This window comes from Kryptolebias marmoratus, linkage group LG9 (assembly GCF_001649575.2).
Source record: "Kryptolebias marmoratus isolate JLee-2015 linkage group LG9, ASM164957v2, whole genome shotgun sequence".
Classification (NCBI taxonomy): Eukaryota; Metazoa; Chordata; class Actinopteri; order Cyprinodontiformes; family Rivulidae; genus Kryptolebias; species Kryptolebias marmoratus.
In genome coordinates, this window is record NC_051438.1 from 19,596,202 (window position 1) to 19,618,273 (window position 22,072).

General features: G+C 45.0%; 4 protein-coding genes and 1 long non-coding RNA gene across 7 annotated transcripts in view; 3 read left to right on the forward strand and 2 right to left on the reverse strand.

The window, feature by feature from the left end:
• The first annotated feature begins 15 nt into the window (after window positions 1-15).
• LOC108228320 (sodium/potassium/calcium exchanger 4-like) lies at window positions 16-4,306 on the forward strand. Its single transcript, XM_017403863.3, has 5 exons — window positions 16-325; window positions 412-526; window positions 1,158-1,270; window positions 1,821-1,886; window positions 2,030-4,306. Exons 1-5 carry the CDS (start codon window positions 170-172, stop codon window positions 2,138-2,140), a joined length of 561 nt encoding a protein of 186 aa, XP_017259352.1. The 5' UTR covers window positions 16-169; the 3' UTR covers window positions 2,141-4,306.
• On the reverse strand, window positions 3,676-11,348 carry LOC108228322 (zinc finger protein ubi-d4-like). Of its 2 annotated transcripts, XM_017403866.2 has the most exons (11): window positions 11,254-11,348; window positions 10,114-10,274; window positions 9,755-9,862; window positions 9,354-9,550; window positions 9,113-9,205; window positions 8,904-8,991; window positions 8,295-8,429; window positions 7,543-7,674; window positions 7,290-7,402; window positions 6,060-6,141; window positions 3,676-5,120 (listed from the first exon to the last, which is right to left on the reverse strand). In XM_017403866.2, the coding sequence occupies exons 1-11, from the start codon at window positions 11,283-11,285 to the stop codon at window positions 5,035-5,037; spliced, it is 1,227 nt and encodes a 408-aa protein (XP_017259355.1). In that variant the 5' UTR covers window positions 11,286-11,348; the 3' UTR covers window positions 3,676-5,034. The 2 variants fall into 2 exon arrangements, with proteins under 2 accessions (XP_017259355.1, XP_017259357.1); XM_017403868.2 differs by lacking the exon at window positions 8,295-8,429.
• Window positions 11,349-12,163: 815 nt separating this feature from the next.
• ttc9c (tetratricopeptide repeat domain 9C) lies at window positions 12,164-15,126 on the forward strand. Of its 2 annotated transcripts, none has more exons than XM_017403864.3 (4): window positions 12,164-12,319; window positions 13,445-13,787; window positions 13,901-14,083; window positions 14,608-15,126. In XM_017403864.3, exons 2-4 carry the CDS (start codon window positions 13,451-13,453, stop codon window positions 14,763-14,765), a joined length of 678 nt encoding a protein of 225 aa, XP_017259353.1. In that variant the 5' UTR covers window positions 12,164-12,319; window positions 13,445-13,450; the 3' UTR covers window positions 14,766-15,126. The 2 variants fall into 2 exon arrangements, with proteins under 2 accessions (XP_017259353.1, XP_017259354.1); XM_017403865.3 differs by having other exon boundaries at window positions 12,166-12,319; window positions 13,448-13,787.
• A 132-nt stretch (window positions 15,127-15,258) lies between these two features.
• Window positions 15,259-22,072, reverse strand: part of si:ch211-168f7.5 (mucin-17) — an 11,745-nt gene continuing 4,931 nt past the window's right edge. Inside the window, exons 2-4 of the mRNA XM_037977365.1 lie at window positions 20,418-20,637; window positions 19,597-19,839; window positions 15,259-18,727 (exon numbers count right to left, since the gene is read on the reverse strand). Of these exons, the coding sequence (XP_037833293.1) occupies window positions 16,197-18,727; window positions 19,597-19,839; window positions 20,418-20,637 (2,994 nt within the window). The 3' untranslated portion in view covers window positions 15,259-16,196. The remainder of the gene's footprint in view (window positions 18,728-19,596; window positions 19,840-20,417; window positions 20,638-22,072) is intronic.
• Window positions 20,565-22,072, forward strand: part of LOC119617339 — a 4,206-nt gene continuing 2,698 nt past the window's right edge. The window contains exon 1 of the long non-coding RNA XR_005233575.1: window positions 20,565-20,666. This is a non-coding gene — a long non-coding RNA (uncharacterized LOC119617339). The remainder of the gene's footprint in view (window positions 20,667-22,072) is intronic.

A 22,072-nucleotide genomic window follows, 5' to 3' on the forward strand; every position in this document is an offset into this window, starting at 1 on the left:
ACACACACACACACACACACACACACACACTCACAGGCACATTCAGGCCGAGCCGTGAATAATTTAAAAGCTGAGATGAATCTGTAATGACGCCTGTCGGGGGGAATCGTTGTGTACATGCGTCTGTGTGTGTGTGTGTGTTTTGGTCGCTCCCTCAGTCGGGCGATGGATGCGTCTGAAGTGGCTCCTGTCGTGGCCTCTGAGCTTCCTGCTTCACTGCACCGTCCCCGACTGCAGCCGGCCGCGATGGGAGCGCTGGTACCTGCTCACCTTCATGGCGTCCACGCTCTGGATCGCCCTCTTCTCCTACCTCATGGTCTGGATGGTAGGAAACTCTGCGCCGGCGGCTGTCGCAAACACGCGCGCGCGGGGTAAAGTCACTCACGTTCGGCCGTCTCCTCCTCCCCTAAGGTGACCATCATCAGCTACACGCTCGGGATCCCCGACGTCATCATGGGCATCACTTTTCTGGCGGCCGGCACCAGCGTTCCCGACTGTATGGCCAGTCTCATCGTCGCCCGACAAGGTGTGTGCGTTTGTTATCACCTGACATCCCAGCATGGGGAAAAAATCAAGCAACAATCAGGATCAGAGCAGATTACGACTGAAGAAATGAAAACTACAAATATTTCTACACTGTTGGTGGTGAAACTTACAGATCAGAAAGTCAAATGTTGGATCTCTGAGGAGATGGATTGACTTCTGTAGAGAAAGAAGCAAATTTATTTCGTCAATCTTTGAAAATAAAGTGTTAGAAATCTAAAGGAACCACAGGTCGCCGTGATGAAAATGTCTGCGTCCTGTGAATATGATTTTTCCTAAAAGAATAAAACACATTAAACCCTCTGAATTCATGTTCAGCTGTGCCTAAAATCTGCACCTGAATTTAGTTTCATTTGGGGAAAAATCTCATTTGACATCTCAAATAAATAGTTAAATAAAACAATAGGACTTTAAACCATTAAAGTAGCAGAAACCTTCTATTATAAACTGAGATTCTTAAAAATCTTGTAGTTTAAATCAAATCTAATTAAAAAAACAAAGTTTCTCCTAACGAACTGTCCTCAGTTTACATGTAAGGTGGATGAGGACGGGTTTATTGATCTGACGCTGCGTGTTTTAACTCTGTGTTCCCGTGCGGATGGGGACCGTTGCAGGAATGGGCGACATGGCCGTGTCCAACTCCATCGGCAGCAACATCTTCGACGTGCTGCTGGGCCTGGGCTTCCCCTGGGCGCTGAGGACTCTCATCGTCAGCTACGGATCGGTGGTAAAACTTGTCTTTCTGTTTGGACACATTTCACATACGGCCGAAGGTTTGGACACACCACCTCAGTCAAAGGGACTTTATTAAAGGGTCCATTTTTGTTTTACAAACTGCCACCAACGTGGAGAGGGTGAAAAACTACAATCTGTGTTTAATGCAGCTAAAGTGACGTCTCTGTTTCAAATCCTTCTTCACCGACCGATGAATAAAATACACCTGGGTGTTAAAACTCGTAACAACAGGAATTAAATATTCATGAATGTGCAGCTCCTGTCAACTCTGAACCGTTTTGTAGCCTCTAAACTTAGCTTTAAATCAGTGTTGTTGCTGTTTCAGTCTTATTTTTAGCTGAACAACCAAAAAAAACAAGACTATAAAAATGTTCTGAGACCAAAAACGGAGCGAAAGGAGGACTTAGATTCATCAGACGGCAAAAAAAAAATGTAGAACAAGATATTTTTTTAGCAAATGACATTTTAGATCAACATAAGATGTGCTTCATTAATAACCGTTTCATTGTAAAGCTGAATTAGATTTTTCTGCCTGATTTCAGGTGACAATCAACAGCAGAGGTCTGGTGTACTCGGTGATTCTGCTGCTGGCCTCGGTCACGCTCACCGTGAGTACATCCCCCCCAGCCTCACTTCTCCTCACCACATCATCCCACCCCCCCATCACAGCCTGAGAGCTTTGCATCAACTTTTCTGAGAATCTGAGTCCCAGCAGCAGAACAGGAAGTGAAGCCCGTCTCTCTCTGCTCAGGTTCTGTGTGTCCATCTGAACCGCTGGAGGTTGGACCGCAGGCTGGGCCTCTGTCTCCTGCTGCTTTACGCCATCTTCCTCGTCTGCTCCGTCGGCTTTGAAAGGCTGTAGAGGACACACACACACACACACACTCTGTCCCAACGACAGATTTCTTCACTGCTGCCATTAAATGTACGCAGGCGTGGATTTTCCTTTTTCCTCACGGTGGCTGTTGGAGCTGCGTTCCTGTGACACCAGGCGTCTGTGAGTGATGTTTACCTTTGATAAACGAGTATTTTAAATAGTTTTGTACCGGAGAACCTTCAGCGCACGGTTTGAGGACTCGAGCCCAGCTTGCACTTGACGTGTCACAGCGAATTTATAAAGTGTTGAGTTTGAATCCCCCGCAGCCCGAAGCGTGCCCCGACACCGAGAAACCTCAGAGAATCACGTGTGTAAAACGATGTAGTCGCTTCTCGGTTCGTGCTCCTGTTTTCGTGTTTCGTGTCCCGGTTTTTCGTCGCACCTTCGTGGCTGTAAACGGCGTAGCATGGCTGATCGGCGCGCTCCGAATATTTGCACTAAGTCTCTGTTGTCCTGGCTCCTCGTTTTTAACGCTCCTCGGTCCCTGAACGTCCCCTCGGAGAACCCTCGAGTGCAGTTTTCCTGAGGTGTGAGTGCAATAAAACTCTTTGCTCTGCAAGCTCTCTCTTCTGTGCCTCAAACTTTATCCTCTTTAAAAACTGGACAAGATGTATTTGATTTAATTTGTTTTTTTCCCCACATGCGGCAGCTGATGTAAACTCTGAATGAAAAACTTCATTTAACTTTGTTTGCTGCAGGAAAATAAACCCGAGCTTCTCGGATGTTTTAGGCAGAACCACACAGAGACGGTGACCAGTGAACCATCCAGAAATGTTAGAACTTCTTGTTTTTATAAGAGCGGTTTATGTCAATGGTTACGATATCAAGTTTAGTCCGTTGACTGCCGGGTGAAAAACAAAAACTTAGTTAAAAACAAAACTGCCGCTTTTCTTTTCTTTTGTTTTTGAAGCACAGGCTAAAATGTCGGCTTCTTTGAGCATCTGAAACACTTTATACCACGTCCCAAATCTACAGTAACTGTATAAGTATGTATATATTAGTATTTACAGACACTGTTTCAGTAGAAAACGTCTTTACGTCAGAATCAAAGCAGCACATTTTGTGAAAAAGATTCATTTCTTCCTTCAACACTGAGTTAAATGTCAGATTTTTTTTTTAGCTTTAACTTCTTTGTTTCCTCTGTGGAACTAATCATCTAAATCTAAAAACCCAAAGATTGTAGAAAATTTGTGATCGCCTGCTGCCTTCAAAGCTGGGCAGACCTGTAATTGCCTTCATGTTTGTCTGTTAGCAAAATATTTCCCGACCCGGTGGAGAGATTTTTCATTGAATTGCTCATAAAGTAATCTTTGGACGAACATCTACAGCTGTTTGACTTTAGGAGTCAACCTGATTAAAGATGGCCGCTAACAGATCTGCTTTTTAGCTGAAATTCTTGTAAATTACTGCAGAAAACAGTTCTGACAAATAAAATTAGCTAATTTCTAAACATTATCCCAAGTTGTTGTTTTTTTTGTTTTAGATGTTCTTGTTCTTAGAATTGACTCTTTAACGACGGGAACATTTTAGAGAATTTATTATTTTTTTATTTCAGTCGGGCTAAATCAGCTTTGATACAAAAGAAACGTAAAAAATAAAAATAATACAACAAAGTACGTCATTTTACAAATACTCACGATGAAAGTCTGACATTTCAGAAAAGAAAACAACCAACAAATATTCAAATGATTTCAAACATGTCACAGTCTGAATAAAAAATAAAAAAGTCAATACAGTACATAGAATGCATTAGGAGCTATATACTGAAGTGTTTGTGATACCAGATTTTACAAAATTCAACTAGTAAAAACTCCCAAATACTAACAGGATATCAGGCAATATAAAATGTAAAAAATAAAATAATAATTAAAAAGAAAAGAAGAAGAAACACTTGTGATATGAAACTGTTCTGCATGCAAACCAGCGTCATGGAGCTGTTCAAAACCACGGGAGAAACTGAACGTAAAGCTGCCAAAGGAGGGTTTTAAAACGATGCCAGAAGTCGTGTGAGGACGTGGTGCGGCTGTACGGTCTGAGAGCGAACCAGGTGTGAGGTTATTTTTGGGTTTTTTTTAGCTTCTTGACCTCTGCAGCCTCTCTGGTTTAGTGTTTGAATCTCATCTGTGTTTTAATACACTGAACGATTAAAAATAAAAACTTAAAATCATTACCGTCAACTTGCTTTCCCCACCTCTGTCCTGCTACTTTATAGTGACGAGTCGCTGTGGTTTGAGAGACCTCTTTTAAAAACACACATTAAATGCTCCTATGGATGGGACGACGGCACACGCAGACAAAAGCCACTAGAAAAGCCCACCAATAATCAGACACAGTAATAACATCCTCCCATCGCGGGTGAGGGGACGCCTTCTCCGCGCCACTTTCGGTGAGTAAAAATAGATCATTTGGGAGACTGTCTCAACAGTCTGCGTCGTGTGAGTGTGTATGTGTGATGCTAATCCTTTCTTGCTCCTGGGAGCTCCCATGGAGACGGCAGTTACTATGGTTACTGCATGCTTTAAGTCTCTAGCAGTCCAATAGGACGTGTGTATCGAACGTATGTACACACGGCGTGTTACGTGTTTGAGAACAAGTTCCTGGGAGTTTGTAGGCAGGTTGGTAGTGATGGTTTAATCCCCGTGTTGACGGATCCAAGGTCTGGTTTTTGGTTTCGAGTCCCCGCCCTCCACACCCCACCCGGCTCACGCTGTAGAAGAGGGCGACTCGTAAAGCTGATCTGGGTTCTGGCTCAGCCGCGTCGGGACGGGAGCCAGGCAGTCTGGACTGAGTGGAGGTCTGACGTTTTGAACTTGGAGAGGGTGAGTGGTGGCGGCGGCGGGGGTCCAGGCGCTGAGAGAGGCGGGGTTCGTGTTCTGATGTCACTCGGGGGCAGAGCTCTGGTTCTGCTGGTATATGGAGGCTTTGTCCTTCAGCAGAGCCAGACACAGGTGGCAGCTCCAGCTCCCTGAGAACAACACAGGAACATCAGAGCAGCCGGTTCTCCAACAATCAAAACCAAGAGAATACTCCTAAACCGGGAAGGGTAAATGACCTGCACTTGTATAGCACCTTATCTAGTCCAAGGACCCCAAAGCGCTTCACACTACATTCAGTCAATCACCCTCACATTCACACACTGATGGTGGTGAGCTACATTGTAGCCACAGCTGCCCTGAGGCGAGCTGACAGAGGTGACGCTGCCATGACAGCGGCGCCATCGAAACCCTCTGACCACCACCAGTAAGCAAGGCAGGTGAAGCGTCTTGCCCAAGGACACGACAGCTAAGACGGACGGAGTGGGGGCTCGAACCAGCAACCCTCCTCCCCTACCTCCCAAGCCACTGTATAAGAAGTGTAAAGAGAACCAAGATCAAAAGTGGCCGGTTATGGTCACCATGGCCAGAATCTATACGTTTTGATGTATAACTTGTTTGCAAAAGCTTTGTCATTTTTAGACATTTCAAAAGTCAGTGTGACATCAACTGTCCTCCAAAAATCATAAAACCTAAACGACGATTGTGTAAAAACCATAAACGATATGAAAATGTCTGTTCAGTGAAGTAAAGTTCACCTTTTTGTGACCTGTTTAAACTTTGAATGATGTTTCTGCTGTGAGGTCTGCCTGAGCTGTAGAGCTCTAAAGAGGGATGGGTTTTTATTGAAATCCCATTCATCACTCGTACATTGTAGCACATGCCGCTACCAAAGCTAAATACTTCTTTTTTCTTTTAGTTGTCCGAAAATACTAAGGCTCCTGATCATTCACTATGAAGTCAAGTGAACTCTCAGACTCAAGCTCAAGTGTTTGAGTTCACCCATGAAGGTTTCTGGGAGGTTTCTCCACAGGTGATCAGAGGGTAGCCCAGCGGATCGGATTAACCTCCACAGCGAAGCGGCAGCTTACCCTCCGGGGGTTCGGTCATGGGTGGAGTTAGACAGTACATGTGGTATCCTCGGTCGCAGTCGTCGCAGAACAGCAGCTGGTCCTGTAGAAACACAACATCATGTTGGCAAAGTGATGACCGAGTTGTTGAAATCGGGCCTTTAAATGAAACGAACCAGGGGAGTTATCGATGGGTGCTGCCACCTTCTGATTCTGTCCTTCAAGATTTAAACATTATCTTGGTGACTGAGTATTTACATGAAGGAAGTCCATTGATATGCAGAGAAGGGCAAGAGCAACCTTCAAACCGTACTGAAACACAGAGCATTTTAAATTATCTGCGGAGGATAACTTGACCTTTTCCATCACTTGCAACCAACCTGCTGACATTTACTGCGTCGACACAAATGAAGGACAGGCCTAATTATAAAACAACCTCCTCTCCCCCCGCCACACCTTTCCCTAACTTGGTTTTGAGAACAGGAAACACTTCTGTCTCCATCTCGTTGGGAAACTTCTGTCAATAATCCAATAAAAAGCCTCCTTAAAAGTGAAACATGAAAATCTCTGCAGTTTGTGATCCAAAAACTCGCTCTTTTCTGAAAGACTGGGGGGAAAAAAAGGATTAAATCTTTCAGTTAGTCTGCTGGGTTTATTGGTTGTTTAATAGCTTAGTTATTTGTGAATACAGACACGATGAAATGATTTAGACTTTATCTCCTTTGTGCTAATTGACTAATTAACCCCACTGCATGAAGCCCAAGGAGCTCTTTAGGTTTAACCAAACACTGAGAATCATGCAGGTTTCAAAAAGCCATAAAAAAGCAGCATTACGCCAAAAAACAAGTTCATACTGCAGACATTTCAATTAGGCCTTCCCCACCAAATGTTTCATCCTGTGAAAGGTTTTTTTCTAGTCGATAAATATAAAACTAAATGTATGTTTTTCTACATCTGATACGCACAGAAAACTACTGTATATTTGGGTCTGTAGCCTACAGGGACAATCTGATCTGCTGCCTCGTCAAACCTGAGAATAAACAAACCGTGCAGATAAACCGGTCTGAGCTACTCCCAGCTAAATGTGGTCTGTGATGCAAAGAGCAGAGGATGCATGGCTCTAACCAGACACAGACTTAAACTAGATTTTTAAAAAATATATATATATTGCAAGGAATTTTGTTTTTCCTGAACCGTGGCCCATGACTATCTTGTATGACTTTTAGTGGAAATAATGAGATCGAGGCTCACATCGTTCTCCGACGTGCCGCAGACGTTGCAGCATTTGCACTCGATGCACTGCCAGCGGTAGGTCTTCACTGCGGCCATCATCACCGGGGTGAACTGCAGGCACGTCGGGTGGCCTGCGGGAGGGAGGCGGAGACATGTTGGCGTCCACCAGCACAACCAAGAGACTTGTTCGAGAGTCACCAGCGACTAACAACAATCAACCTGCTTCCGTCCAAAAACGACGAACCAAGTCTTAAAAAACACCGGGTCCTACCTGATCGTCCACAGTCTGAGCAGGACACCAGCTCCTCTGATTGGCCGGTCTTTTGGTTTAAGGTGGAATCTCCCAAACAGAAGTCGCAGTAGTCGTTGGGCAGCGCCAATCCGTTGGGACCCTTCTTATTTGCTGAGGAGGAGAACGAGCAAAAAGGAAATATTTCAAGCACATTAGAATTGTCATTAAAACCCGACGCTGCATACAGGCTCACAGTTTTTACAGGTTGGGCTAACAAGAAAAAAAAAACACTTTGTTCTCAAAATTAGAGTGACCGTCACACTTATTTTAACCATCACAGCTGACTAATGACGCATTGAATTATGAGCTTTAACGAATGACTCCATGACAAAAACAAAAAGCACACACGTGTATGTATGAATTTGCAAACATTGTGTCGCGTGCAAATAGGAAAAACAACACCTATGAGATGGACTGTGTTGCTGGGGAGGAGGAAAAAAACAAAAACACAAAAAACAGATGAATGATGTGCTGAAAAACTGCCAGATGTCCCAACTGTGCAAGCATATTTTTTTAGTCAGAAATCCTCAGTGAAATCCAAAATTTGGATTCAAAATCATAAAAAAACAGAAAAAAATCAAAAAATGAAAAGAGCTGGGTAAAAAATGAAAAAAAAAGAAATGAGAAAAATAGACTTCCCTTCAACAAACACATGCGACACGGCATGCAACCAGACTTCCCTCCCGCCTTTCTCTGCCTCGCTCTCTCTCAGCACCCTGAGACTGACTCACTCTTCTGCTCCTCAGGCTGGCGAGGAGTGGGTGGTGCCTCAATCTCCTCGTGGTCCTCGCCCTCCTCCTCTGCCAGGTGAGAGTGTGTATAGTGGTAGCTGAGGCCGGGACGGTTCTTGTAGCGCTTCCCACAGACTGATATACACACACACACCGTCATACAAAAGTGTTATCGTGATGGGTACGCTTTAAAAAAAAAAAAAAAAGGCCCGATGTGGAACCAAGCTGGAAGTGTGGCATTCATCACTCCCAAATTAGATTTTTTTTTTAAATCTTTTTGCCACAGGATTAAATTTCAGTGGAGACGCAAGTAGCAAAAACACAGTGAGCCGCGGCCAAGAAGCTGTTACGTAGCACACACAAAGCATCGTTGTGGGGAAAAAAAAAAAAAAAAAAATTTTTTTAAAAAAAAAGCAAAAAAAAAAAAAAAAAAGCATCCAGAAAACGAACTTTTTCAATTTCAATCCTGCAAACTTTAGTTCCAAGTGGGGTCTTTAAACATTACATCATGCATGGCAAAAGGCTTGTCTTTGTCTTTCAAAGGAGAAAAAAAAAGCAAAAGCCTCTCTCGCTGACATGCATGACGCGGGCGGTGGCGGCTCTACTCACTGTCGCAGGCGTACGGTTTGTCCCTCTCCTCCAGCGCCGCCGCTGCCGCAGCCTCGGATTTCTTCTTGCCGTTCTTGTCACTCCGGCCCTAAATGACAAATTTCAGATTTGGCACGGAAACAGGAAGAAGACACTCGAACTGGACTTTCTCGCCCTCTCCCGTTGTCTCTCAGCGTCCCCTGAGGAACTGGTCGTCTTAAGAAACTCACCTTCGACTTGTTCTTGCCTCTCCTCTTGGGCGTCTCGTCCTCAAAGTCCTCATCATCGAGATCATCCAGGTAGTCGTCGTGGTCAAGAACCCTCTGCGGTGACAGTCTGGATTAGCTCACGTCTAAACTCTTGTTCGTCTTAGAGCCTGTGTGTAATCTACCATCTGACACTCAGTAATCAAGAGCTTAACCTCTTTACTTTTTAGATAAGATCTGATGTTTTGTAAGTTTGGGGTCTAACCTTACGGATGCGCCCTGAGGACGTGTGAGTGACCGCTGAGGTTGCAGGAGGCTCCACGGTGGCCGCCTCATCGTCCGGGCCGCGGAGGTCCGACGCACCGCTCCTTCTTTCAAGGGGCTCCCCTTTCAGCAGCGCCTCCAAGCTGCTTCCGTCCACCGCTCCCAAAGCATCACGCTTCAGACCCAGCTCCAGATCAGCTGAAATGCACCCACCCAATCAGTAACACGTCCATTGAAATGACATTAAAGAAAATAAAACAATAACGGCAAAAAAAAAAAAACTGATCCTTTTTAAGAATAATGTCCTCTACTGATGACTGGTAATGACACGTCTCAGAAGCGGCATCGGTACAAACGCTCCAATGTGTCCACGATGGGAGGCTTTTTCGCCAAAGGCGGTACCTGCTTTTAGAGTTGGGAAGGCCAAGCGAGGGTCCTCGGGAGGATGGGAGCGCCGCTTCTTCCTCCAACGACGAGCCGGGTAAGTGTACAGCTGCCCTGGAGCTACGCCTGATACCACACAGAGGAGCAAAATGTAAAGAAAAAAAGAAAACAACAGTGAAGGAAGTGAGTTTCATCGTTATCTAGAAGTCCCTCTCGAAATGACAGAACCACTCAAATGACAAAAATATAAAAACACAGTCGTTTTAGACGAAAACTTCAGAGATTTTTTGTTCCAATTTTGTTGAGCATTCTTAAGAAAGTGTAGCATCAAGACCAAAATATGACCGCTCTCGTCGTTTTAAACCCCGACGACGTGCCTGCGCTTCGGTGCCTCTTCTCCATCCAGATGTAGCAGTTGGACTGGGCCACACCGGTCTGAGAGTCCAGGAAAGGCATGAGGATGCTTCGCTCGGCACACAGGCGAGCGTTGTAGCTGTGACACTGCTCCAGGGCATCTCTGTAGTACTGCTCTCCCAGCCTGAAAGAGCGGATCGGAAGGGGACACTGAGTGAGACGGGCAAGCAGGACGGATCCTCTGACCAAAGCTAAGGGGAAAACACGCTGAAGGGTTAAAACCGTGCCTTTTTACAACTCCAGTCATTCACTGTCTACTAAATAGCTTTTACCTCTTAAAATGACTGCAATGTTGCCTTTTTAACTTAAAAAAATGGCTTACATCCAAAACCCTTCATCATGCCTAAGCTACAAACTAGCTTTATTTATATTAAATGACCCAAACTTGCACAATCATAAGATTATAAATGAATTCCTATGTTTTCTTTTTATTGCTTGATGGTGATAAACAATGTAAGTTTATCACATTGTTAAAACTACAGCAGTTCACATTATGGTAGCCTAAGGACGTGAATAAAACTGATTTTTTTTCCTCAAATGCAGCATTAGGACTGAGTCTCACTCGAAACATTTTGTCGCATTTATTGTTCCGTCTCAATTTATTCATACTTTGGCTAATTATCTGCTAACAGCTCGCGTAGTTCCGTAGCAATGGGGGCAGCATTAACAGTAAACGACGGAGGACTGTCAGAACAAAAGGTTGATTGTTAGCAGCAGAGCGCCCGCCAAGCTGACAGTTTTTACTCCACATTAAACCCGCTCTTTTCACCCACCAGCCGATGACTAAATGTATTTATTGTTATTCTGTGTAACACCACCGTGAGCACACCCAGGAGCGACTGGAGGTAGGACAAAGACAGCGGCTTTACGGTGGCTAGGTTCTAAGTGCCCCACAAAGCTAACGAGCTAGCCGTAGCACGAAGATAACGTAATTCTCTCGGGACAAATATTGTATCAAAAAAATGTAAAAAAAATAAATGAAACAACAACGAGTTTGGTGAAATTACGGGAGCTGAGAAGTGAAATTATATCCGACAGCGTTAAGTTGCACCTCGATACGGGAAAGCGTTCCACTCTTTTAAAAGAAATAAAGGTAAACTTACACTTTCACAACACTGTCGACAGCCGCTGCCATATTTGCTTACTGCGGTTGTGTGAAGTGCCACTGCGCATGCGCACAGACGTTGGCGACCGTTATCATTCCTCCCATCGACGTCCATTAATGTTGTTGTTATTATTATTATTATTATTATTATTATTATTATTATTATTATTATTACGCCTTTAATGAACGGAAACCATCAATTACAGACGTTACAGAAACCATTTCCATATATTCCCCATCACAACAATAAAAGTTACAAAACTGTGATTTCTACTCAGTTTTTGTTTTTAAACATTTCTGGATTTATGTATTCCCATTTTTTTTCCTTTCATATCATACATGATATGAAAATTATAAATGCCTTACATTTACAGAACATACTTTTAAACATAGTTAGTTTGATAAAGTCCTTTACAATTAACACACAGATGTTATGTCTTAATGTTTAAATATGTTTAGAGTCTCATTTTAGGCCATATTTTAAAAGTGAGATTTTATATGTGGTTTATAACATATAATTAGTTTACATTCAGGTGTTACTGGTCACAACTTTAAATTGACCGGTTCTTGTTAATTATACAAAATCTCCTTAGACATTTGTAATTACATTGTTGATAGTCATTTCTATATTCACTGTCAATGCTGTTGTTGTTGTTTTCACTAATCCTAAAATGAAAACTAAATACCCCTATTATTTCTTTGTATGTTAGAGATTTCTGGGATAGTTTTCCATTTTTGTTATCTAAGAATGTAAATCTGAAATGTGAATTTCAATTGTTAGAATTTGGCTTCGCATATTTCTAAAATTTCTGTTTTGGACAGGAAGTGTTACTGGTTAATTAAACATATTTGCTCTGTTTATTATTTGTCTAATATGTAATATGTCGTCCTGCCACAGAACAAACCAAACGCTGCCATTTTGGAACAGCGGGGGGCGCGAGTGAGTTCACCGTTTCTACCTAAAAACACAAGAAGAAGAACATGAAGCCGCCTCCTGTGCTAAATATGACTACCCACTGTGTATCATAGCTGTATCCGTTGATGCCCGTTTTTATCGGCATAAGGTGAGACCATGCAACAGAGGTTATCCAGCACATGTTATTTTATGAGCAGTTAAAAACAGCTCGCAGCTCGTGAGCGAGGAGGCCTCGTTAAACAGCGCTAGCACCACGGTTAGCATCATGCTAACACAGTTCTGCAAGTCCAGAGTTAAACCATTTAGAAGAAGCTCTTACTATTAAATAATAATGTAAACCCGGACGTACAAGAGGGCCCTCCAAAACAGCTGGAAGTAGTGCACTGTTTTATAGAAAAAATGTGTTTCTTTAATGTGTTTAGCACTGTAGAGCTTTACTTACATTTAAGCCAGTCGTTACCTAGCAACGTGTGTGACATTTCTGTGCGACACGTTTTGTCGCAGTGCTCCAGAATAATGAGCACATTTACGTTTTACATGCTTTATTTTCCTCCCAATATTTTACATTTAAGTTTACAAATAAGTACGGTACATATGCCTCTACCAGGGGTTGCCATGTGACGTGAATGTTCATCTGAATCTTGTGTGCATTAAGCTGTAGTCCAGATCTTTGTCCTCTGAGACAATCAAATTGTTTAAACAGGTACAATGTGCTGATTTAACAGGATGCCCATGTTGCCATCTAATTGTTTAATGATAAACAACTAATGACAGCGAACTACTCAACCTAACTTATGTGGCTGCTGTGGGATAATATATTTAACAAACTGTGGACATTTACTTATTTTGTTTTCTTTCAGAAATAAATTCACTGCAGACAGAGACTAAAAAAAAATCAACATTTTGATGGCAGTTGAATCATTTTCTTCATGTTGGAACTATTTAAAGACATTTTAGCATTAAATCATGTTTTTTAAATGTTGTGTAGTGCCGTAAAAAGTTTTCAGAACCAACTAAAACTACAAAAGTGCCACGTTTGTATTTAACATATCTTAAATTTTAGCCAATGTAATTTTTTATGCTCTTCAGTCAATATGTGTGTTTTAAGAGCATTGCATTAAGATCTTTCTGTAGCTTATGGATCATATTAATATACTGCTTTTGCGCCACATAATTTGTTAATTATCTGAAAGGCTCGGATCAAATGATGAAGTCCACTATGAGATAGTGACACATTTTTACTGGTTTCTAATTATGTGGTTTCTCCTCTTAGCAGCTGATGAGCGCCACAGCAGAAATGGAGGACGGTCTGGAGGAGCAGGGAGCCGTGGCACCAAAACAGAGTTCTGCAGGACACAGAGGGACTCCTGCAAAGCCAGTTTGGGCTTCTCTAGAAGAAGCGGTTCAGATTAAAGCAGAAGGAAATGCTTTCTACAGGGAGAAAAACATCCGCTCGGCCATTGGCCGCTATCATCGCGCTCTGCTGGTGCTCCGAGCCCTCGACGCAGACATGATGGCATCAGTGAAAGGATTCGCACCCGAGAAACCTCCCCTCACACCTGAACAGGACAGTTTACTGAGAAAAACACAAGTGGACTGCTACAACAATCTAGCTGGTAGATAATCATTTTGTTTTTGTGTCATGTTTTTTGGACCATGCAGATAAAAAAAAGGCGTTTTGCTCAGTTTGCAGTTGGATATTTGTGTGAAACCTGTGTGTGTGTTTTAGCCTGTTTGCTGCAGAAACATAAGGTCGATTACGCTCGTGTGCTGGAGTACAGTCTGCGAGTGCTGCGGTGGCAACCAGGCAACGTCAAAGCGCTGTACAGGGCAGGAGTAGCCACTCTGGAGATCGGCGATGCTCTGACAGCAAAACAGTACCTCACCCAGGCCTGCAGAGCGCAGCCTAACGGTAGGAACAGAGCCCGGACATGGTAATCAGCTACAGTAGGCTTAGAGTTGTCTAATAAATAGTTACTTATTTTTAAAACTTGCATATCCGTATGAACAAAAATGTTGGAAGGATTGTAAAGTAAAATTTAAAATAAAGAGCTAGCATTGCTTAAAGGAATACATATTGTCTGCTACCTTTCATGCCAGAGTTTTAGACTAACTTCATCTTGTGTTAAGAAATGACAGAACCTTGAAACTAATGTGCCGTTTAATGCAAATGCTATTAAATGGACTGACTTGAAGTCATTTTTGTGTTGGCTAATGTCAATTAACTGTGGTGGCTGTCTCAATATGGCTCCAAAAGTTAACCAGCTGTAGATGTGCATTCAGTGATTACTTTGAGAAATTTTCATTAAAAATCTGTCAGGGGTAGGCAATTAGTATTTAACTAAGATTTTAAAAAAACTTTCATGGCCCAAGTGTGACTTTTCATTGCCTTTTATGCACAGCACCCTAAAACCAAACTTTTACTTTCTGCCACAGATGCCAATGTGAAGAAATACTTGCAGAAGGCCGAGGAGAAGCTAAACCAGGAGCTGCAAAAGGAGAAAGCCATGTATCGAGACATGTTTTCCTCCGGCCCCAAGGACGGCATTGGAGAGGAAGTTAACCAACCGAACAGATCAGGTGACGGAGTTTAAACTGACAGATTACACCTCAACTTCAGGCCGACTCTACGACACCAGAGAAGCAGTCGCACATCTTGACTTGCTGATGTTGCCGTCTCCGTTATTAGTCTGAGGTGGACACAGGAAAGTAAATGTTTGTACGTCGTACAGACTGGAAAGCAGTCAGTAGGGCAGCAAATATGTTGCTGCTGAAAATAGAAAGGCGAGCACGGACGAGTTAGTTTCCTAGCAACATGGAAATGAAGTCCAGTAAGTCCAAAAGCTGAAGAGACTCTTCGTGCACTATTCAAATGGCTCCATAATTGAATCATTCTGTTCACTGATGTTAATGTCGATTTTTTGAGTTTTCCAAGTAAAACATTTTTAAATAATCCCCCTCCGTTTCAGAGCTCTTTTTAATAAACTCGCAACATTCAGTGCAAGGATTTCATGGACAGAACAAGTTTATTCGTCTGCTTCCTTTATTTGTCATAAGCCACAAAAAAAAAGCCACAAATTATTCTCATACAATTCTTAAGTCTTTTAATAATTCAATAGTTATTTCAAAATCCTGAGCAAAATATCAAGTTAAAGAGTATCTGCTTGGTTTTCGGTCATTATCTGACCAACATGATTGTACTTCAGAGGCAGTATTGCCAAGAGTCAAAGAAGAAAAGTACATTCTCACAATAGATATATTCACTGAACAAGTCACAGAGCAGCATGCAGAGGGGAGGGAGTATGTGTACACATTTATACTGGGTTAGACTATTATGCAATCAAGCTTTTTATAGCCAATAATGAGTTAATATTCAGTAGGATAGAATGGAGCTTTTTTTTTTCTGTCACAAAAAGTACCCAAAGTGGTGTTAGGCTGACAGATCCTTGGAGACGGCATTCACACTCTGGAAAAAAATATCTTCTGAGGAAGTCGTTTTAAAATATTCTCTTTCCTCTGTGTTATTTTCTTTACATGTCTTAAAGGTAATTAATTATTCACAGACAAATCAAATTGGTCTTTTGTTGTTGTTGTTTTTTCACTTAACCAGCACCTTCCAGCACTGCTGCTGGCTAAACAAACTAAATCAACACTAAACTTCAAAGCTCTTTCTATGGAGCTGTAAAATGTGTTTGGAGAAGTTAGAGAAGCATTTTTTAAGTTTTTTTTTAGAGGATATAAAAAGTGGCTATGATTTGTTATTTCTTCAAAAGATGTTTTTAAAAAAATCTAATCTTTTACAGCCTGTATGGGTCCGAGAGAAACCTCCGTGTTGGCGATAAATCAAAATGTGGCCAACGTGTTACGGGCTGGATCAGAGAACCTGACTGTCTGTTAACTCGATGCACATTTAAGGTTCAAAATTAAACGGTGATGGCACTTCCTTTTACGTTAAACAAAATACGAAGCACAACTGGTGTTTTGAATGCAACACATCGGCAAACGCATCTGTCACTGTACAAGTGTCACTTCTTGGATGGCTTCTGCTTGAGACTCAGGGACCTCATCGAGCCGAACACTTTCCTGCCCAGATCCCTCAGTGAGCGCGAGCGCTGGAGAGGCCCCCGGGGGGGTGGGGAAGGCGAGAACGACGGGGAGGACAGAGGGGAGAGCGACTGGCAGCTGCCCTCTAGGCTCTGAGAACGAGACAGGTTAAAAAGGCTGGCGGTGGAAGACAGGCGTTTGTCCTCCTCCTTCGCTCTCAGAAGCCTGAGCCCTTCATCTCTGCCGACCCCCATTCCGCCCTGCGCCACGTCGAAGGAAGAAACCCAGTGTGCCCTCTTTGCCGACTCTTCTCTGTGGTTACGAGGCACCAGCAAGCCCTGGGACTCGCTCCTGAACAAAGCCCTCCTAGAAAGACGGAAGTTGGAGCTGTGTCTCTCCCCCTCGTCCTTTCCTCTCATCCTGGAGAAGATGGGGGAGCAGTCCACTTTTGGCTTTTTGTCAACACTGCTGTATGTTGCCTTCACCCTTCGGGCTTCCCTCCTCCAACTTCCAATGTTGCCCCTACTCCAGCCGTACCCATATTCGGCTCTGTCCATCTCTTCCTTTTCATTTTCGGAGTCTTTGCCCCAGAGCCGTCCCTCAAAGCCCCTCCACAGTTTGTTGGAGGACTTCCTGGGGGTCTGGGCTGCTGATCGTTCGTTCTCCTCCTCCTCGGCCCACACAGAGCTGTAGTTCTCCCTCTTGGCGTAGCTGCTAACAGTAGCAGCCCTGACCAACCTATGGGAGGCGTGCTTTCCTCTATAGAGACCCTCTCCCTCCGCCTTCTTCCACCTGCTGCCACCCTCGCCTCCTCCCCCGCTGTGCCGCAGCGACCCGCTTCTTGGTTGGATGCCTCCTTGCTCCAAAGACGAGGTTCTGGTGTTGGTGTGGGGCAGGGAGCACTGGAAGGGCGAATCCCGCCGGAAAACGGAGAGGGGGGTTGCACCCAGTGGGGACGGCTGGAGGGGGCGTGGGGGGGAATGAGCCCTCGGGGTGGGGTGCGAAGCCGGGGAGGACGCTGTAGAGGACGGGGGTTCGGATGGGGAAGGGATGTGCTGGTAGTGGCCATATGAGGCGTAGTGGGAAGACGGAATATGGATGGACTGGTACGGGTGGATGGGGCTGCTGGAGTGGGAGAGGGGAGGGGTGAGGCTCGACTGAGACTGGGGAGAGTGGGTGACACTAAGAGAGAGCTGTATCGGTCTCTGAGGACTGGCCTCTGTCAGCCTGGTGTAGTCGTGGGACTGATCCTTCTGGGCTGTTAGGTGACTTTTACTGTGGCCCCTCATCTCACCTGCAGAATCCGTTTGAAAACAATCGATGTCCAGCTCCACCCCCTGCTCCATCAGTCCAACCACCACCGCCTTGGACAGACCGGAGAGGCGGGAGATCTCCCCCACCATGGGGGAGTCTTCGCTTAATTTGGGACCAGGGGAGGATTCTTGGATTAAGCTGCTGCGCTGAGAACCAGGAGCCGATCCGGTAGTTAAAGTAAACATTGACTGTCCGGTCTCGGGCGGCGCGCCGCTGCTCCAGTCTAACGAGCGGCAGAAGGCGGACGACCTGAAGGCAGAACTGGCTCCCGAGCCAGACGGGACCTCCAGGGAGCTGCGGTGGCTCAGGGTGCTTGGACAAGTTGAAATCCGAGAACGAGACCTCAGCCCCGGAGTGGGTGCGGCAGACGAAAGTGACGAGGCAGAGGCAGTTGAAGCAGCAGAAAAGTCGCCCCTCAGAGCGCCACAGCTGGCGTTTTTGGGATTGTCTGCCAGCCCGTGGCTAGAACTCAACCCAGGAGTCAGGTTCAAGTTGAGGTTGAGATGGAGATTTATGCTCAAGTCCTCGCCAGTCGCCGAAGGAAGGTTACCCAGGTTGATTGAATTCCTGGTACTTTTTTTCCCCATGGCGCTAAGGCTGACTCTGGATGAGTTCCCCAGCAGTGACTTGGAGGGTGTGACGCTGCCCCCGGGCAGGGTGGAGGGGGTACTACGGCTTTCAAAGGCCGACAGCGACTGGGTGGAGCCGTGGCTTTTGCCAGGGGTGCAAAGACCTTTGTGTGTGACTGAACCAGGCGTGGCAGCTGAACTAAGATCGGAGGTGGACAACGTCATCCGACTGTGGTACTGGTGAGCCAGCCGAGAAATGTACTGCTCCAAATGGGTGACGGAGGCCAGAGTGGGCGGCTGTTGAGGCTGGACAGGAGCGGCTGTATTGATGTTGGCGTCCAGCGGCTCGTCGTGATCCTCGGGCGTTGTAGAGGTCGACTGCTCCTGGTTCTGGGAGGTGAAGAGGGGGCTCTGGAGGGCAACAGCATGGAGCGGGCTCGGGTAGGAGTACACCTCTTTGGTCCGACGGGATACCAGGTCCGTGCAGTAGCCCGGGTCCAGCTGGAGCTTTGAATGGTGCGAGGCAGGAGAAACGGTGCGAAGAAGAGGCATGATGGAGAAAATCAAGGAGTCGCCGAGTACTGTGCAGAGATCAGACAGAAAGCTCAGACCTGTGGCGTCCAGGTCCCCTGGGACAGAGCAAGAGAGAACAAAATCACAAATAAGTTATTTTAGATCATTTATAATGATGTTAGGTCACCCAGGTCATGCAAGTGGACAACTTCTCATCTCACATAGGCAAAATATAGTTTAAGAGTCTATAATCTATACAGCCCTTGAAATTTTCCAATTAAAACAAAACAACTTTCATTTAAACCTATAGAGAATTGAGTATCTTTTAAAAGGCAAAAAAAAAACATCTGGGATGTCCACATCTAAATGTTTGGAACTAAAATAGGACTCGATCTTTAGTTCCCAGATTAGCAGAATCAGATTAAAGATAAATACCGTTTTGAAAATGCATATTTTATGAGACGACATCTAAGTTTTTGTCTCAAGCATCAGTTTTCCGACGGTACGTTGGAGATGCCAAGATTCGTGTTGCAGTGTTTACAGAAGGCAACACCAAGATACATTTTTTCAGCCGAGCATGCTGTGCTACAAAGTTATTATCAAAACAGGCCAAAGCTCAATGCTGTCGTAGAAGCAGAACGACGCAAGCTTTTCTCTGACTTGTTGATATGTTATTTAAAATGGAGACAGACGACATATTGTGCTATTTAAAACAGAGGCAGACGGCATATTGTGCTATTTAAAACAGAGGCAGACGGCATATTGTGCTAACACTATGGCCCTCTGGGGGAAAAAAATTAATAAGTGTTGCTCATATTTACTTTAGAACTGTTAATATTTACTCACCTGAATTTCCCATGAATCACCTCGAAACCGGCGCTTATGTTCACAACCTAACGTATATTCATTTGTTTAAACTAACTTAAGCTGGGAGACCAAAATGAGTTGCTGACGGACTCGGACCACATGGCGCCGATCGTCTCACCTGAACCCGGTTCTGGTTCTGGTTCCTCTGCTGGTTCTGCGTCTTCTTGACCGCTGTTGGCTTCAGGCTGCTGCGGCTGCACCGCCTCCTCTGACCACAGGATGTCAGTGTTGTCGGCAGACGCAGGACCCTGTTCCCACAGCTTCGGGGGTCTGGCAGGGGGCGCGGGTCCTCCGTGGGCCGCGTCGCTGGACACGGAGTAACAGGAGTCCGACAGAGAGCTCCCACTCACTGAATAGATACCTTGCAGAGGGGAAAAATCTGCTGAGTCGGCGCTGTATAGAGGCATTAAAGGTTTAGTTTTTACGCTTCATGCGCGGCCAGACTTCAGCTCCTAACAGAGGACTTTATGATGGACGTCTGTATGAATAAATGAGCAGCTTGAAGGGGCTGTAGAAAGAAGTTAAACAGAAACGAGACATCACCTACAGAAACTCAAACTTCATTAAAATTCCAGGAGAAGGGTGTCACGGTACGTCATTATCTTTGTGTTGGTAGTTCAGTGGGAAAATCTAACCACTGAACATTTAACGTGTGTTGAAAATGCACGAGTACAGAAGGAAAGAAAACATTTAAAGGCCTAAAGAGCAGAAATTTCATAATATGACAAAAAAAACTGCAGGGTCAACAGCAAAAATCAGCCAGGGCCAAGTCATCCAGAGTTCAGGTAAATAGACGTAAAAAGATTGTGGTTAATGTTTAAATGAGCAATCTCTAAAGGTGAACCGCAGTTTTATCAAAAAGGTGACAAGCCTGAGCTGTTATCACACACGTGTGCGCCATTTCGGCCGCCGACAGCGAGCGCTCGGGCGTGGATTTACCTGAACTGGGTCTGGAGTCGCCGTCCAGGGGGCCCGCGCCGCCGGGGTCCGGGGTTGGAGGGGAGAGCAGCTCGGAGGGGGTGTCCCAGGACAGCGTGGACCAGCGCGAGTTGCTCCCCCTGCTCGAAGAGGACTGGACCGTCACGTCGCCCGAGTTGCTGCCGCAGTCCTCGGGGCTGTTCTGACAGGGCGACCCCGTCGCGTTTGTGGGGGAGGGAGCCTGAAAACAAGCGATAAAAACGGGATGAGGTCAGTCGGGAAATGCACAAACTTCAGGAATACACGGCGACTCGGGGGCAAAACATCATGCCTGTTAAGAAGCATTTACGGCAGAAATAAAAAAAAGTGTCATCCCTTATAGGACTGTGTATCTCCACAAAGATCTCATGTCATCTATTATAGCTCAGAGTATGAGTTGGGGGTGACTTTCAGCTACTGCCACCCCAAATCTTCCCTCAGTGTCTGTAAAACCGATCGAGCTGTAGTCATTCTGGTGGCCATCTTGAATCAGGCAGACTCCAAAAGTAAATCACTCAGTAGATGTTCAGCCAATGATTATTTTCTTAAGAGTCTGATTAAAATTTGTTCAGCTGCTTGAGATATTTTGCTAACAGACACATTTTCATAACAGCGGATGACAAACATGTCAAACCAACTTTGTCTTACCACTTTCTATACGGAGGTCTGAAATTGGAGCAAATAAAGCAAAAACAGAAGCATCTTTACAGCAAGAAACGTTGAAGCAAAGATCCAATCCAAACTAAAAGCTGCTCTATTAAAAGCAGCTCCACGTAATCTGCAGATGATGCAAAGAGAACCCCAACTAGTCTGAGCTTTAATGCGAAGCACCCAGAGGGCCGAACGATGATGGGTTAAAATGAAATTACCACCGCTTTAAAAAGCCCAGCTCAAGCATCCTGCCTGTTGCGTTAAACGGTACGTCTGACGGCCATCGTTGGCCGGGCACAGGCTCCGGTGACGCCTCACCAGAGCAAACAGGAACGATGACCCGAGCACGAACAGCAGTGCCTTCATTTCCCAGATTAGTAATAGTTCACTGGAGTTACCCCTCCTTTCCTCCTCCAAATCCCCCCCTACCAACCCATCCCCTCTGGGATACCAGTCAGGAGTCCCCCCCTCACCAACACACACACACACACACACCGGGGATGGGTCTGATCAAGCCCAGACAACAGAAACACTGAGCGGCTCTGATCAATCCTCTTGTTACTGAGGAAACAATACAGGTAGTGACTCACTGCTGGGGGGGTGACAGAAGAGGAGGGAGGAGGGAGGGGGGTCCTGAAGAGAATAGGAGAGGACAGATGATGTAACAAAGAGCAGCCGGAGTGACAGAAGGGACGGAGAGGAGGAGGGGAAAAGTGGGTGAAAGAATTTCAGACTTTGACCCATCTTTGGTAAAACCCCCCACCACCCCTTCCCGTCAGCCCCATCAGCCCGTCCCGTGTTGTTTGTTTGTTTTTTCCCTGCGAGTTGTGGCTGACCGAAACGATTGCGAGGGACTAAAAACAATATATAAATAAATAATTTATTTATTTATTTTTTTAAAAGAGAGAATGAGTCACTGAGAGCGAAGGCAATTTGAGGGGAGGGAGGGAACGAGCGGTTGCCGGGTGAGAGAGAAGGGCATCTTG